We start from the raw sequence: 17,193 nt of genomic DNA, 5'->3' as shown, positions 1-17,193 counted from the left end.
TTAGCAGCTCACATGGAAGGTTTTGGAAAGGGAGGGGGGGAGAGAGAGAAGTGATGAATTTGCTGGGGTTTAAGAAGACCTTGTTTTGTGTGTATCTGCTAATTGCAAACTGATGTGAAACTGAAACCCAGAGACTGTTTGCTGCAATAACCTCACTTTACTGGGAGTAAGTCCCATTGAACACAATAGGACTTATTTCTGAGTAGACCTAGCTAGGATTGTACCTTTTGTCTAGCAGCCAACATGGGAAGTACCCCCACCACCACCACCAAAGGAGACAGGAGGAAAAAGGGAGATGGCTGAAAAGGAATGGGTAATTTTATTTTTTAATCAATTTTTGGAGTCAAAGCTTGACTGATCAAGAGCGGCTTTTTTTCTTTTTTGAAGGGGGAGGAAAAAGAGAAAGGTTAAGATCCTTGGTCTGTGTTAGACTCCAAGCCCATGTAGGTCTACTCAGCAGTAAGTCCCATTTGAGTCAATGGGGCTTACTCCCAGGAAAGTGTGGATAGGATTGCAGCCACACAGAGCAAGATTACAGCTCACCCCCAGAGCAGATGGGGACATGCTCACACGCATACACCCCAACATGCAGATGCCACCCCTATTCCCCCCAGGCAAGACGGAGGAATGCAGGCTGGGGCATTTGGACACCCCCCCACTAAGAGCAGGCTGGGCTCCCTCCTTCCCAAGTGGAGGAAAGCGCTGCACTGCTCTCTCTAAGTCAGGCTTGCCTCCCAGTTTGAAGCATGCCAGTAGCACGCCCTGTGCTGATGAGATGCAGCACCTCTGCAGCTGCCCAGCCGGCCTTCTCTGTTTGGCTGAGAGGCTCCCCCACCTCCCCCCACCATGTTTCACATGCCCTCCCCACCTCACACTGCCCCACCTACCCACCTCGTTCACAGCCGAAGAAAAGCAGCAAGTAGGGAGGCAGCAAGTGCAGCTGAGCTGAGCGGAGCAGCTGTGGTCAGAGACGCTAGCCACACCTCCCTAAGGAGCCCCAATGCACAGATTGAATACCTCTGGTTTAAGGGATGACATGGCTTGATCTGTGCAGCATGTAAGATGAGGGACCTTAGCTGCAGTATGTTGGGTGAAGGACTAAGATGAGCCAACAGAAGTCCAGCAAGAAAAAGATTGCAGTATTTAAGATTGCAGTATTTAAGGTGCAGTATTTAAGATTGCAGTATTTAAGGTGGGAGACCAGAGCATGAACTAGAGTTTTTGCCAAGGGAGAGAGGAAGGGCCAGATTCCTCCAGTGTTGTGAAGGGAGAAACTTCACAATTTGGCAAAAAACTGAATATGGATGAAAAAGGAGTCAAAGACTTTGTATCTGTTCTACAGGGCAGTCAGTGATGTTGTCAGTGGTCAAGGAGAAGGTGGGAGGGGAGAAAGGGGGTAAGATTAAAAAGTTCAGCCTTGGGCATATTGAGCTTGATTTAATGGGATCAAATCATGGAATTTGATGAGAATGCCTAGAGGCAGTGCGTAAAGAGAGAACTTCTAGTCAGGCCACGGACAGGGTGCTGACAGACCTCAACAGAGGAAAAGATTAGGAGGAGCATTGTGGAAAGAGCACTTGCGGCCCAATCCTATCCACACTTTCCTGGGCGTAAGCCCCATTGACTGAAATGGGATTTATTCCTGAGTAGACATGCGTAGGATTGGGCTGATATCTAGGTAGGAAGAGAACAGAATAAAAGAGCTAAGTCATAAAGTAACTTCTGAAGTGTTAAAGACCTCTGAGTGTACTATACTGTGAGCACCTTTTCTCCAAATGTTTGAATGGAGTCTGATGTAGTATAGCTAAGGTATTATCAGGACATAGTAATACTTCATTGACCTCTTTAATGGAGAGAGCAACAGCAGAGGGAACTGTTTTACATTGCTCAGTGGTTTTAGCTGGTCTTCTACCACACAGTGAACATATGTGCATGCTGAAAAGTGCCAAAATGGCGGAAAATATTCCCTGAAAGAAAAGGTAGGCAAATAAGTATTTAAAAGCATCAGCAGTTTTATTTATAGAGCCGTCTAAGCACTACAAACAAAGCAATTATTGAGCAGCTTGAATTCAGACACGCAGAGGTCATAATGCTGATTAAGCGAGATTTAAGCTGATTTAGGCTCATTGAAGTCGGTGGGACCCACATCTCAGTTCTATCCATTTGCATTGTAGCCTCTCACTGCAGCACCAGCTTAACTGTATGAGGGGATGATGCTGTGTTAGGGCAGTTACTGACGCATCATCTGTAGGACTATTTTTTTTTTTGGTATTTTGCTGGAACAGCAAGTCTTGAGTTTGGGTCTTTAATAATTTTAAAGCTAAGTAACTTTGGCTTAACCAGCTAGGGGACCAAACTATAGCTTAGTTATAGTGGGCTAATTGTTTTAATTGAGATAAAGCACACTTCTAAATATGTAAATAAAAACGAGTGTTGTCTGGGATAAAAAAAAAGTAAGGTTCTCTTTCCACCAAGAAGAATTCAAAGTGATGCCTTGCCCTGCCCACCAGTTGAATTCAGAAGAGGCAGAATATTTTCATTCATGTAAGTGGTGTGCATAGGGATAGGAAAGTATGTCTGCCATTTGAGTTGAGGAGAATCAATAACAATGATACCATTCCTGATCGAATTAGGCACATGTACATGTCGATACACACAGCATGTATTTAAAGTTTTTAGTAGCTGCAAGAGCAAAATTAGACAGGGAGGAATTCAGTGCAATATAGCTTTTGATTAATGCATCAAATGCTGTTCTGAGAAGGCTCCAGCAAAAATCTGACCCCATGTAGGCTGTCTAATTTCATGCAAACATCTTAAGTTTTTTTTTGTGAAAAGGAAATGTGGGCCCCTTCATCTGTAAACACTGGAATTTAGCCGTTTGACAGAGCTATTGTTGCTACTTTTTGTTGTGGATTATCTCTTTTAGAACCTTGGAAAGGTAGCATACAAATATTTCAGATAAATATGCCAAACGTTAGGAGAAGAATGACTGAACACTAAGTTAAGCAGAAGTTTAGATTTCATGCTTTTAGGAAGCTTATTTCTTAGATTCATTGTGGGGAGGCTGCTGAAAACAACTTCCCCATGGCTGTTGACCCCACATCGTAGCATTGAACATAGCATGGGTGGCCACATCAATTGCTACCATTGCGTGGTGTGTATCTTGTCGTAGTCCCCCACCAACTACCGAGCGTGTATATATGTGTAGGGGAGTATGGAGATGATCCATATAGAGTCATTGTATGCTTTACTGCCACAGAATGGGATTGTTTTATATCAATTTTTGATGGCAAGGCACCTTCCATTTCCTCAGTGTGCTCTTGTCTGAATACTTGTGCATATGTTACATAGACCACTGGAGGTGCTGGGGCTTCATCTTTTTTTATTTCAGTGTATATATAGGTGTGTAGACCAGGGCGGTCCAACTTCGGGCAACCAGAGGGCCACATGACCCTTGTGTGACCCACTGCTGTGCCAGCCTAGAAGTAATTGGTGGTGACACGATGATGTCACTCTCAGTTACTTCTGTGATCTCAGCCACCAAAGTCATTCAGCAGGCTCAAGAGGCAGAAGTGGGTGCAATAGGGCTTTTCAGTCTCCCTTTTCCAAAGGAGAAGCTGGAATGGCGCAGGAATGAGACGGAAAAGCCATTGAAGTGGTTGGAGCTGGTGGGAGGACTGCAGTAATAGATTGTACCACATCCAGTTAGATTTTCTATGCCATGAAAAGAGGTCGCCTATATAAGCTAACCAAAATGGTGTAATGCAATGGAAAGTTATTAAAGCGATAACTTTTGGCAGGAGATTCTAGGCCTGGAATCTAGTTTATGGTCCAGTTCTGGGATAATCACAAAGTTGAAAAGCATGATGACCATATAGGCTTAAATGAATTGCACAATTGTTATTTCTTATAGATAGAAAGCTGGAAGAACCATATTGGTTTCTGTGGAAGACCAACAAAAAGAAAGACATTGACAGGCGTTGCTCATTAGAATCTCTCAGAGGTTTTAAAGTTTTAAAAATTTAGGCCACAGAAAATAAAAACCTGATTATTGAGGCACAACTTTTGTTGTTCTTGCATTAAGAGGTGAAGATAAGCATTATGTAGATTGAACACACTTCAATCTTGCTTGCTATGTAAAGCTTGTTTCCATCTCATAAACTAGATCAGATGTTGATAAGTATGTCTAACTGATCACTATATTTGTGATAAGAAGAAAATTGTTCCGCAATTAAAAAATGTCTGTTCAGGCCAGGTTGGCTTCCTCTAAGGATTGCTGGTTTGCTGACAGTACTATTTGAGGGTAGTTCACTGTGTCTTTCTAGTATTTTTATTAATTGTCCACCTTGGTTATAAGTTGTTGCACAGTACAACATGCAAAACCAACACTTTAGAACATGGCAGGAATGCTAGTACAGTTCTGTGCTGAACTTGTGATTAATAAGAAAGCAGTAGGGAATTTTGTATAGTACTATCCCTAAACCAAGAAATGTTACCAAATTATGCATTTTACAAAAGGGCAAGTTACATTCCAACTAAAATTAAGCACTTTTGTTTTTATTTATTTTTCACATTTTTATACTGCCCGCCCCCCAAGAGCCAAGGGTAGTGTACATAGTTCCTTCCCGCCTTTTGTTCTCACAACAACCCTGTAAGTAGGTTAGCCTGAGAGACAGAGACTGGCCCAAGGTCACCCAGGAAGTTTCATGGCTGAGTGGGGATATGAACCTGAATCATCAAGGTCTAATTCCAATTTTAACCTGCAATCCTATGGCTTTACCTAGGAGTAAGTTCTTTTGAACTCAGTGGAACTTACTTCTGAGTAGATACAGTAGATTTGCATTGTTGGTCTCACTAAGTTCAACATCTATTTAAACCAAGGGGATTTCAGAGTGCTTCAATCTAGTTTATTCATGTCCATTGTTTCTGTTATTCAGGATTACACTATTTATACTAACGACACTGTCCACCTGTTGTAACCTCTTGCTCTTTCTTGTAAGGATGCAGGTTTTGGCAAGGGGATTTTCAGTTTATTTAGCTGGTTGTGAGTTGTAGTAGCAGGCAGCATAAGCTGGAAATTCATCTTGCACCTGCTTAGACCTTAAGTTTAAAATCACTTATGTTTGATATTGGATAATAACATTGAAAACCTATCTTCATAATCTGTTCAGTAAAAAACTTCCTCTGCTTTTTAAAAGGTCATTAGCGGCCTTTATCTCTGAACCATTACAGGTTTTAAAATAGCACTGAATCTGTTTTACAACCTGCATGAATCTCAGCAGAGAAACCTTTCTCAAATTCATGTCCTTATAAACATGAACACTAGTTACATGTACATTTTTAATGTCCTGGATGTTGTTGATTGTACTTTCATTTCAAACAGTAGTAATCATACATCTAAGAGTAGTCATCTCAAACAATTCTGCAAGAAGTGGTTTGATGTTTTCAGATTTGCTCCACTGTCAGTACAAAATACCTCACCTAAATTCACCTGACAGCACTGTCTCATTTTTCCTACTTGATTTTTTTCAGGCCGCTGACATTCAAAACATAAACTGGGTAAAAGATCATACTGCCAGATACACATCTATTGCATATCAGTACCATTTGTTTATTTACTTATTGATCTCCTAGCTTTGTTTCTACTCAACAATTCGAACAATTCAACAACTATAGAACCTATAGAAAACAATACAGACAGTAAGAATTCCAGTACTATTGTCAAAACAGCAAAGAATCTTGTGGTACCTAAAAGATTAACCAGTTAATTTATTTCAGGATAAGTTTTTGCAGACTACAGTCCTCTTTATCTGATGCACCTGATGCTGAACTAAATTGGATAGTCTTTAAGGTGCCACAAGACTGTTGTTTTTCCTGCTATAGACTAACACTGCCAACCCTCTGGAAATGAATACTACTGTCAGCAACAGATTGAAGCAGATTAAAAACAGTTTGCGGTAGGGGCCCTCTCATCCTGAAGATGCCACTATAGTCATAAAAGAAATGGGAATTATGAGCATATATTTTGCATATATAATTTCTGACCATATAGGCTTTAGCCCTTCATATGTATCTCTCTGGAACTTGATGCCTGCGTTTCACTTCTTAGTTCCATTGTTATGTGCCTTGGAATATGGGTGTGTGCGGTGTGTCTTCTAGAAGTATCATGAGATCCATCCTAAACTCATCTTTGAATGTCGTGATAGGATTGTCGTGATATGGAATTGTGACCATGTTTGCTAACTTGCAAGACTCTTGCCTTAATACCTACAGTAGAATGTTTTAGAATCACTAAGATTACTTAGTGTTGACTTATGCACATACAAGAATTTGGCACCTAAAATGAATTTGAACTTATTTTTCCCTCTGATATGGCATACTCTTTGCTAAATGAGCAAAGAGGCACCTTTTAAAGTAGTATCCTCTTATATTTAGCAGGAAGAGAGCAACTGGTCCCAGCATAACATCTTTCCAGTGGCTATTGGTGGTCTCTTTTCTATATTTTTTTTCTGTAATTGAGCCCTTTGGGGACAGGAACCCACTGATTTATTTATTATATTATGTAAACCATTTGTTGTGGTCTTCTGTACCTGAAAGTCTCATAATTACCCTTTCTAGAATCCCTAACTTTGTAACATTGTTCCTGTGTCCTCTTTCTTGTCACTGTTCAACATTCTCATTCAGGGGGAGGAGGAGCTCTTGAGAACCAGGCCTACCATGATGAAAAATGCCAAGCAAAGTTAAACCAATTCAATTCCTGCAGGGAAAAATATAAAAATAAAAAACCCTATGAAATGAAAAGGCACAACAACCTGGCAGTGTATGTAGTGAGAGGCACTTCTTACAATACAGTGTGGCTCTCTTAACTTTCAATATTACTATAATAACTTCTGTTGATAAGCCCACATCTTGCTGAAAAGTTGCATACAGGACATAATAGTCCACTTGCATCCAGCTCTTGACAAAGAATTTTAACTATTTTTACCTGGGGAAAGGGTTCCATTGCTATACCTTGTTTTTAAAAAAATTTAAATATTTAAGATAGTGTTAAACATTTTAAAGATTTGACTGCTAAATGTATACAGTGGCATCTGCTGACTCCAAAGGGGTTTAGTTCCAGACTCTACACAGATATGAAAAACTTGTAAAATGGTCCACTTGTAAAATGGTATAAAATTGTATAACGTGATGTAAATTGTGTAAAATTATGTCAATTGCATACAAGTGCTGTAAATGGTGGGCATGTAGCAAACAAGATGCAAATCCTTCAGAGAGATCTGATTACAGATCCGATTCTCCTACAGTATGGTGTGTGGGATTTTTTGCTGGGGATATGTGGTACTCTTTTTCCAGAGTGCATTTCAATTGTGGTTAGTTAAAACTGCTGGTACAAGTTCCATGGTTATGACAGGCCCATGGTGCACGAAAATGCAACTGAGAATCGGTATCTAAACCATCTCTTGGGTACACACTTGGGCATGCAGGCAAATCCTCTGTATTCAGCCTTCAAAGTTCAGTGGCAGGGACACCAGGAGATTAAACAGACTTCTTTTGATTTGGGTGTGTGGTTATTTTATAATTTTCTTCCCATTTTGGTTATGATTTTTGTCCTAATGCAAACATCATGAGTTCCAACTTAAGGCTTCACAGATCTGTATCAGTAGAAAACATGAGTCATGTTTTAGAAAAATTTTGAGGATGTTCAAGATACTGTGGGAAAGTATAACATTTTTCTTTGGAAAGGGAAAGGGAATGGTCAACTTTATTGATAGCGTGTGAGATGCAGTTCTGTTTAGGGTGCTCATATGCAATCAGTGTTCAGTTTCACTGCAGTATCACCCTTGATGACTATACACCTTAAATTAAGGTTGCCATCATTTGATAGTGATAATGAGGTGGATAATCCCCTTTTTTACTGAAAGATATCTTAAGAGGAATTGCAATCAACTTGCAGTTACATTTGTAGGTGAAAATGTCATTGTTCTTATCTTCAGTTTTAAAAATATACTAAAGTCTTCTGTTATAACTTCATTGTAGTGAGCCATTTTCCCCCCTATAATATGACATTTAGTCATAAGAGAAAAGCGCCCATCTTTTGATTCTTTTGAAAAGCAAATACAGGTCCAACCTTGTTATACATGGATTTTTTGTACTCAGATTTGACTCAACGTGAATGGCCACTGCAATGAGAATGAATGTGCTGATCCCTGGAGAAGGGGAAAAAATCCTTCCCTTTAAAATCAGTTTAAAAAACTGCTTTTCTTACTGTTGTAGAGAGACAAGTAATGCAAGTGATCATTTCATTGTTCAGCTGAGCCAGGCAAAGGCAAGGGGTCCTTTGCATTTCTGATTGCTTGTAGGTCTTTGTAGGGGTCCTTGGGGACCTAGGACCTAGGGGTCCTTGTAGTGGGAATTCGATTATTAGAAACATAGAGAGGGGGTTTGCGACAGATGTGAGGACCGCATGGCAACTTGCCTGCCTGGTGCAAAGGTTGCGGACATCACTTCTCGTCTAGATAGGCTGATAGACAGTGCTGGGGAGGAGGTAGCGGTTGTGGTGCATGTCGGCACCAACAACGTGGGCAAGTGTAGCCAGGGGGTCCTGGAGGCCAAATTTAGGCTTTTAGGCAGGAAGCTGAAAGCCAAGACCTCAAAGGTAGCGTTCTCTGAAGTGCTACCTGTTCCATGCGCAGGGGCAGCTAGGCAGGCGGAGATCGGGGTCTCAATGCGTGGATGAGACAGTAGTATAGGGAGGAGGGGTTTAGATTCGTTAGGCACTGGGGAACGTTTGGGACAAGCGGGGCCTGTACAAGAGGGACGGGCTTCACTTGAACCAGAATGGAACCAGACTGCTGGCGCATAACATTAAAAAGGTGGCAGAGCAGCTTTTAAACCGATCCCTGGGGGAATGCCGACAGGAACCGAGGGGCATCCAGTTCGGGACTCCTCATCCCTATGGGACAAGGATGGGGAGGTTAGAGAACAAGACAAAGACAGAGTAGGAGAAGAAATTGGGAATGGTAGCGTGATGGGATGTGATAGACGATTTGGCACAGTGAGAGGATGCGGGGACAAAGGAGTGAATAAGCAGCCCACCCTGGGGCATTCCGTGTACAAATGCTTTTATGCAAATGCCCAAAGTCTCCGAGCAAAGATGGGAGAACTGGAATGTCTGGTGACAAAGGAAAACATTGACATAGTGGGCATAACAGATACCAGGTGGAATTCGGAGAATCAGTGGGATGCCGCAATCCTGGGCTATAAACTCTACAGGAGGGACAGGCAGGGGCATGTTGGAGGTGGGGTGGCCATTTATGTTAAGGAAGGGATAGAATCCAGCAAAGTAGAGATTGAAGGCGGGTCCGACTCCACCGTAGAATCTCTGTGGGTTAAATTACCAGGCCTGTGGAGCGATGTAATACTTGGGGCATACTATCGTCCTCCAGACCAGAAACCGGAAGGGGACCTTGAAATGAGGAAACAGATCAGGGAGGTGACAAGGAGGGACAGGGTTGTAATCATGGGGGACTTCAAATATCCTCACATTGACTGGGTCAATTTGTGTTCTGGTCACGAAAAAGAGATCGGGTTCCTTGACGGTGCTAAATGACTGTGGCTTAGAGCAGCTAGTCACGGAGCCCACCAGAGGACAGGTGACTCTGGATTTAATATTGTGCGGTACACAGGACCTGGTTAGAGATGTCAATGTTACGGAGCCATTGGGGAACAGAAGTGATTGTGAGGAGTTCCAGAAGGATCTCTCCAGACTGGCAGAATGGGAAGCAAAATGGCAGATGCTTTCAATGTCAGTAAGTGTAAGGTCATGCACACTGGGCAAAAAATCAAAACTTCACATATAGGCTGATGGGTTCTGAGCTGTCTGTTCTGAGCTGGGTTCTGAGCTGTCTGTGATCAGGAGAGAGATCTTGAGGTGGTGGTGGACAGGTCGATGAAAGTGTCGACTCAATGTGTGGCAGCAATAAAGAAGGCCAATTCTACGCTTGGGATCATTAGAAAAGGTATTGAGAACAAAACGGCTAATATTATAATGTCGTTGTACAAATCGATGGTAAGGCCACACCTGGAGTATTGCGTCCAGTTCTGGTCGCCGCATCTCAAAAAAGACATAGTGGAAATGGAAAAGGTGCAAAAGAGAGCGACTAAGATGATTACGGGGCTGGGGCACCTTCCTTATGAGGAAAGGCTACGGCGTTTGGGCCTCTTCAGCCTAGAAAAGAGACGCCTGAGGGGGGACATGATTGAGACATACAAAACTATGCAGGGGATGGACAGAGTGGATAGGGAGATGCTCTTTACACTCTCACATAACACCAGAACCAGGGGACATCCACTAAAATTGAGTGTTGGGAGAGTTAGAACAGACAAAAGAAAATATTGCTTTACTCAGCGTGTGGTTGGTCTGTGGAACTCCTTGCCACAGGATGTGATGATGGTGTCTGGCCTGGACGCCTTTAAAAGGGGTTTGGACAAGTTTCTGGAGGAAAAATCCATTACGGGTTACAAGCCATGATGTGCATGTACAACCTCCTGATTTTAGAAATGGGCTATGTCAGAATGCCAGATGCAAGGGAGGGCACCAGGATGAGGTCTCTTGTTATCTGGTGTGCTCCCTGGGGCATTTGGTGGGCCGCTGTGAGATACAGGAAGCTGGACTAGATGGGCCTATGGCCTGATCCAGTGGGGCTGTTCTTATGTTCTTATGATTGCTGACTGCCTCTCTAACAACAGTAAGAAAAGCTGTTTTTAAACCACAATTGTAAAGGGACACACTTTTTAGTTTTTTAAAAATTGCTTTTATTTAACACGTTTTATGGTATCAGCAGGGAGTCCCAGGATCAATCCCCTGTGAATGTCGAGACACTACCTTATTAGGAGCAATGGAGGGGCAAGAAATGGGTCTTTAAATCTATTTTTCACTGTTTTTTTAACCACGGATTTTTTTAATCCGCTAGGGGTTCTGGAACGGAACCCTAGTGGATAACGAGATATGACCCTTATTTGTTTTTCTGAATTTTGTCATTACAGCAGCAACATAAGTGGCAGTAAACTGATGGGAAAGCACTTTCAAAATATTACGGCTTGTTTTTCTGAATGGAATCAGCTTAGATTGCACAGATTTTTTCTTAGAACCTCTATTGCTTCTTATGAGCAACCAAAAATGAGCAGAAAGAAGCTATTTGTGGAGTCATGTATTACTAAAAGTGAGGGGTGGATGAGAATAAAGGAAATGATTTTCCGTCATTGGATGTGATTTAATGAGCCAAAAATGTAGAAAATTTTAGTTGGGCTCTCTGAGTTCCCGGAACTAGTGTTCTGGCAGCACAGGATGCCTTACAGCAATGCAAAAGCCAAGCACTGTCACGTGCTGTCAGCCATGGTTGCAAATGGCATGTGGCAGCAGCTGTGAGAGGCTCAATGAGTCTTAGTGCTCTCTTGGTAGAGGTGGGCAGAAGATGTGGATAGCAATGTGGCAGGAGAAGCACTGGGGGGGTATGTTTGTGGATGGAGGGGATGGATCTGGCAGCAGTTGTGCCTGCTGAGTTCTTCCATTTTTTGGCCCTCCCTGCCCCCAGCTCTCCGCAGACCTACTATATAGCTGGCATGGCTCTGAAAAGTTCCATTGGCCATTAGGGGGCCTATGCAGAGGAAAGGGAAAATATTTTCCCGTATCTCTTGCAGGCTTCCTGATCATCCCACCCCAGCATGCAGCACAGCCTCTGTTGGCACAACTTCATGCTGTAACATAGTTGGGGTAGGACTAGGCTGTAAATAATCCAAGCCTTGTCATTATTGGCTCTGCTTGTATTAATAAAGAGAAACTGTGGTTATTAACAAATGCACAATAGAGAATATAATTATAATAACAAGATAAAACTTGCTGAATATCCGAAATGTTCATAGTTGGATGTGTACAGTAAGACCTCCTACAAGGCTGTGGACATGTTCTTGGCTAAATGTAGTGTGAAACAGCCCTATAGGAGGTAATTATGACTTGGTTCTAATGGAGATGCAGCTCACCAGTGCATTAGGTTGGAGCCTGCTGGGTAATTGAAAGAGGGAAATAATTTTTTTTAATCACTCAGGAATAACAATAACTTTATCTGATTTGTGGCCATTCATTACACAGGCCAACACACATTTTGCTTCCTTAAACGTTACACCAATTTCTGGGTATATTTGGGGTGCTGATTCTAAACATGGCATCCGTTTTGCCCCATCACGTCTAGTTTCGGAGGCACTGCATAGCCTCTTTAGTGAATGGTTCAAGCAGCTTCCTCATGAGGAAGCCTATACCATGGCTTCCTCATGAGGAAGCTGCTTGAACCATTCACTAATGAGGCTATACTATATCTCCGAAACTAGATGTGATAGGGCAAAACGGATGCCATTTTTGGAATCGGCACCCAAAATTCATATCAAACCACCAAAAAGTTTGGGAAAAACTTTTCTGACCCTCAGTTTTGAAGGCCTGATTTATTAATCCATCCACAAAGGGAAAAGCTTTGCTTTCTGAAATTTGTCCTGCACCTGCCCTACTAAGGGACAATGTTTGTCATGCAGTTTATTCTTGTTTTTTATTATTGTTCCACATCTGTTCTAATGCTCACGTTTCCTGATTTTTTTCCCCTATTGCATTTCAGCTTGTTAATGATCTGTTGGAATTCTGTTTCTACACCTTCCGAGAGTCTCAAGCTTTGAAAGTGGAGTTTCCAGCCATGCTGGTAGAAATCATCAGTGACCAGTTGCCCAAGGTGGAATCTGGGAATGCCAAGCCCCTCTACTTCCACAGGAAGTGACAGAAAATGTCTTAATGGAGAGAAAAAAAACTTTGCCTTAAGTTTCCCTGTGCTGTTCCACACCCATAAAGGACCCAAGAAACCACATTTAAAATATGCTATACAAAATTGTTCAATGGTCTCTGAATAGTCTAAAAACCATAGGAAGGGTTTGGAAGGCTGGAAAGCAGCTGATCCAAGCTTGGCGAGGCAGTTGTCAAGATGTTTTAAGACCCATCAATCTACCCCCAACATTTAGGAAAAAAAGTATGTTCCTGTTCCTCTGGATGAAAAGCCATATCTAGTCAAATAACTCTTTGATTTCGATATTTTAAGAGATGAACATTTTAAATATGCCATGTAGTTTCTGGTATTGTTTGCTCGTTTTAAAAGGGTTCAAGGACTAATATGAACTTTTTAAAGCTTACCGTTGGTTTGCACATAAAACAAAGTCAATATGGGGCATTAATTCTTGTACTACACACACACACACACACACACACGCACACACCCTGGATGTGTAAAATAAATAATGGAGCATTTGGTGTGGAATAATCTTGGTATCTCCACCTGCGGCATTTGTTATCCCATGTTATCCATCATAGATGATCTACACTGTGTTAAGTGTTCATTTATTATTTAACTTGAAAGGATAAGATGTTAAAACAAATGCCTCAGTTTCAATTTATAGTATCTATTGTGCTGGCTTTACCAATAATTTTTCGCAGTCTTTTGCTGTACTGTATATTGCTGTATGTATAAATGGAAGGACCTGAAAAAAAATGGTATAAGGAGCTTTTGTAAATGAGACGTAATCTTTAATGGTTAATAGGATGAATGGGAAAGTATTTTTGGAAGAATTCTATTTTGCTGGAGACTATTTAATTACTCTTTTTGTCTAAACACAAGGTAATTTTTTTTGTAAAGTGAATTGTTCTGCATGCATAAATGAATCGTTTACAGTGTATTTAAGAAAGGGAAAGCTGTGCCTTTTAAGCATCATATCTAATTTACCATCCCAACCGTGTCTGTTGTAAATAACCACCCATAAACTTTTTCCGTTGGATTTCTCCTTCTTCCTGTATATTTGCATCCATGTACCTCCCTCTTCCTTGGTTATCTGTTTGCTGCTTTTACATGACTTGAGCACTCTTGAGTTCTGTTTCATGTTGTTAGCTCTGTTGCAGCTTTATATGCATTTCATCTACCAAGATAAGCTCCAAAGGGCACAAACTATTGCATAGTTGTCCTGCCCAGGCTCTGTTGAAATGAATGGAGATGGGGAAGTGGATGGGGTGCTTATTCAGTCCACTGGGGCTTGTGCTGCAAGGTGACTTCCTGGGGATAGTGTCCAGGCCCCTCAAAGATCTAGTAATTCAAGCATGAAGTACAGTTCTGCCCACTGCTCTGCTTTACACCAAGGCTACAGTTCAGCTAATTTAGACCCATTGATTTCCTTGGGACTTTATGGTTGCCTAGATTGTGGCTAAAGAGATAAAAGCTAAAAAATATTTATTTTCCCTTTTAATCTGGAATGTAAGTAAACTATTTCTAGTTTGAGAACTAAAATTTCATCACAAGCTCCAATCAGATTTTAACTTCGATGATGGATTATGGCAATGGTTCCCAAACTGTGAGCTGCCATTCCCTGGGGATCCATGGAAACCAGCCATGGGAGCCTCACAAAAAATCCACCGATAATGTATGGCGTTGTAGTGCCAGTGGCCCAGCAAGGGAGCGGTCAGTTGGGGGACCACTTGATTATGCAAAAGGACAGATACTAATGGAAAATTTGGGTAATGTCTGAATCCTAAACTGAGTTACTTGAAATTATGTCCCACTGATTTCAGTATAATGGTTTAAGGTTGCTGTGTCAAATTAGCTAGCCAAATAATACTTTTAACACTTTTACAAGTCAGCCCTAAAAACACAACTAACAACTATTGACATTGACTTTTCAGTTCTACTGATCTGGACCTTTCCCCTCCTCCCAAGCTACTTTATGGTCTGAAATTATAAGGATTTATCTTTCTTTGGGTGATTATCAATATTCTACAAGTTACAAATAATATAAATATTGGAGTATAAATTATAGAAACTTTTCCTATGAGCATTGATATTAAATACAAATATGAAGAGAATAATTGTCAGTTATATTTCTCTAAACTTGTCTCAGCAAAGGTGGGTGTTTTTCTTTTATTTTGTTTGAGAAAAGAAAAATTTAACAAAAGGTTGAGAGCTAAAGTGCTGTTTTAGGTTGCCCAAGTTAAGGGTGTATCCAAGAGATTTTTCCCTCCCTCCTTCATTAAACATCAGACCCATGTGTCATCTCTCAGACTACTTTAGAAGCAACTCTCCATTTCAAAAGAAATTGTCCATATGGCACAGGGACTCATAAACTCATCATGTGATTCACCGGCTCCCACCTGAAGTTCTCAACAAGCAGATGTGTCAGATTCAGAATATGGAATGTGGCATCTAAGATAGGAAAATAATTACTTGATGTTTTAAAGCACACATTGTCTCAAATGGAAAATCTGCATAAGGATATACTCAGAAAGGGTTAATACATGGAATTACAGGTGCATATATTATTTGCAGGTTTTGAAATCTAGTTCATAAATCAACTCCTTTGATCTGCACAGCAATATGAAAGCCACACTTAAAGTGATACAATACACAGCATGCAGACTGGTTGTCTATAGTGAAGAAATGGTCACAAATCTCATGTTCATTTACTTTTTAAAAAGCATACTGAAATTGGAATTTCAAATGATCCAAGTTTGTGGTAAATGCAGCATGCTGCTGCTTTTTTATTATTATATTATTATTTTATTATTATTAACGAAGTTACTGAATCCTTTTCTATCTCTACGTAACTTTGCCTAATTAAAATATTAAAGCCATATTCCTTAAAATTCCACTGTTAGAGATGTCTGTCCCAGTTCACATTGTTGTCTGTTTGCTCTTATTTTTCTACCTTATTGCATTTAATCTTGGTTTGGTACAATTCATAATTCACAGAAATGTCATAATTAAAACACTAAATTAGTTTTAAAAACAATTTATATCTTTATGCAAAATATATGTCTGTCTTTGCAAACAATTGTAAGCAGATTATAATAAATCCTTTACTTTAATCACCTGTTTATGGAAACCATTGATTATTGCTTAGGAATCATAAAAATGGCATTTTTAATGAGAAACAAGGAAGGTGTCAGGAGTACATTGTACTTAGAAAGGAATAGGCATCTGTCTCCTGCAAAATAAGATAAACGTAACTTCAAAATGTCAAAATGGTAAATTGTGTTGATTGAGTGTAATGATTTTGTGGCAATGACTGAATGAAGATATACAGCAAGAACATTGTATTCATGAGTGAAATTGTAAAATAGTTTTAATTTACTGCAGCGGGTATTTCAAAGAATAATATTGCATTGCAGTGTGTAACCATTTTGTTGCACAGAACAAAACAGAAAAAGGACTAAAAGCTTGCAATATCAAAATCTTAATAAAATATACTTTATAAACAATAATGCAAAAATCTAATTCACAGGGTGGTATTTTCACTGACTTTTTAAAATCTTCATGAATTTAAATCATTCTACATTTAAGCACTTTTAATTGTCTGTTAAAGATGTGACATTTTTGAGAAAGAGAGAAGGGAGTGAAGAGATGGGAGGGTACAATTTCATCTGGCAGGTGAATCGCTTGATAAGCTGCCTTTACAATGGCAGGATGCTCTGACACTGTTTCAGAATTAATGGCCTTGCAGAGCACATTCCACTGGGAATGTAGCACTTGTGCAGGAGAAGTTCCTGGTGGGTTGTCTCCTAATTATATATTACTGGATAAAAATTAAAAAGCAGCCAGCATATGTGTAAAACAGCAAAATCTATGCATAATTATGCATTAATTAGGGGCTTGCTTCTATATGGATAAACTTTTTGAAAAAATAGAAAGTTACTGTTTGGCCTTTGTTACCAAGTATGTAATTTTTTTTTTTAAGTTGTTCAACTATACATGAATTAAAATGGTACGATTCCAAGTATTCATTGCATTTTAATCTCAGCTGCACTCATCTGATGATGCATCTGATTCTTTGGACAAATGCCCTTCAGTAAAATGCAGTTTTAACAAACTGTTATAGCTCCCCTCCCCCTACTTTTCTGAATATCTGCCTTTGCGATAAACAGGACTGTGGGGGGAAGTTTCACCTGGCACTGTTGTGCAGGGCAATTCCTTAAGCCATTTCTGCCCAATGTTGCATATACACAACAGGGATCAAATATGTACACCTGTGAGCTGGGCAGAAACAGGTTTTAATTAAACTATGGAAAGAGGTGCAGCATCTGTGATTTCCTTAGTGCCTGATCCTAAAAATGCATCCTTGGTA

General features: G+C 40.5%; 1 protein-coding gene across 4 annotated transcripts in view; it reads left to right on the top strand.

The window, feature by feature from the left end:
• NR3C2 (nuclear receptor subfamily 3 group C member 2) overlaps positions 1 to 16,766 on the top strand; it is a 175,313-nt gene extending 158,547 nt beyond the window's left edge. For all 4 annotated transcript variants that reach the window (XM_066632975.1, XM_066632976.1, XM_066632973.1 and 1 more), the window contains one exon: positions 12,663 to 16,766. In XM_066632975.1, the coding sequence (XP_066489072.1) occupies positions 12,663 to 12,818 (156 nt within the window). In that variant the 3' untranslated portion in view covers positions 12,819 to 16,766. The remainder of the gene's footprint in view (positions 1 to 12,662) is intronic.
• Positions 16,767 to 17,193: the final 427 nt, after the last annotated feature.

Source organism: Tiliqua scincoides, chromosome 6 (genome assembly GCF_035046505.1).
Source record: "Tiliqua scincoides isolate rTilSci1 chromosome 6, rTilSci1.hap2, whole genome shotgun sequence".
NCBI lineage: Eukaryota > Metazoa > Chordata > Lepidosauria > Squamata > Scincidae > Tiliqua > Tiliqua scincoides.
The sequence above is the reverse complement of the archived record's forward strand: the minus strand, read 5'-3'. Positions and strand labels throughout refer to the sequence as shown.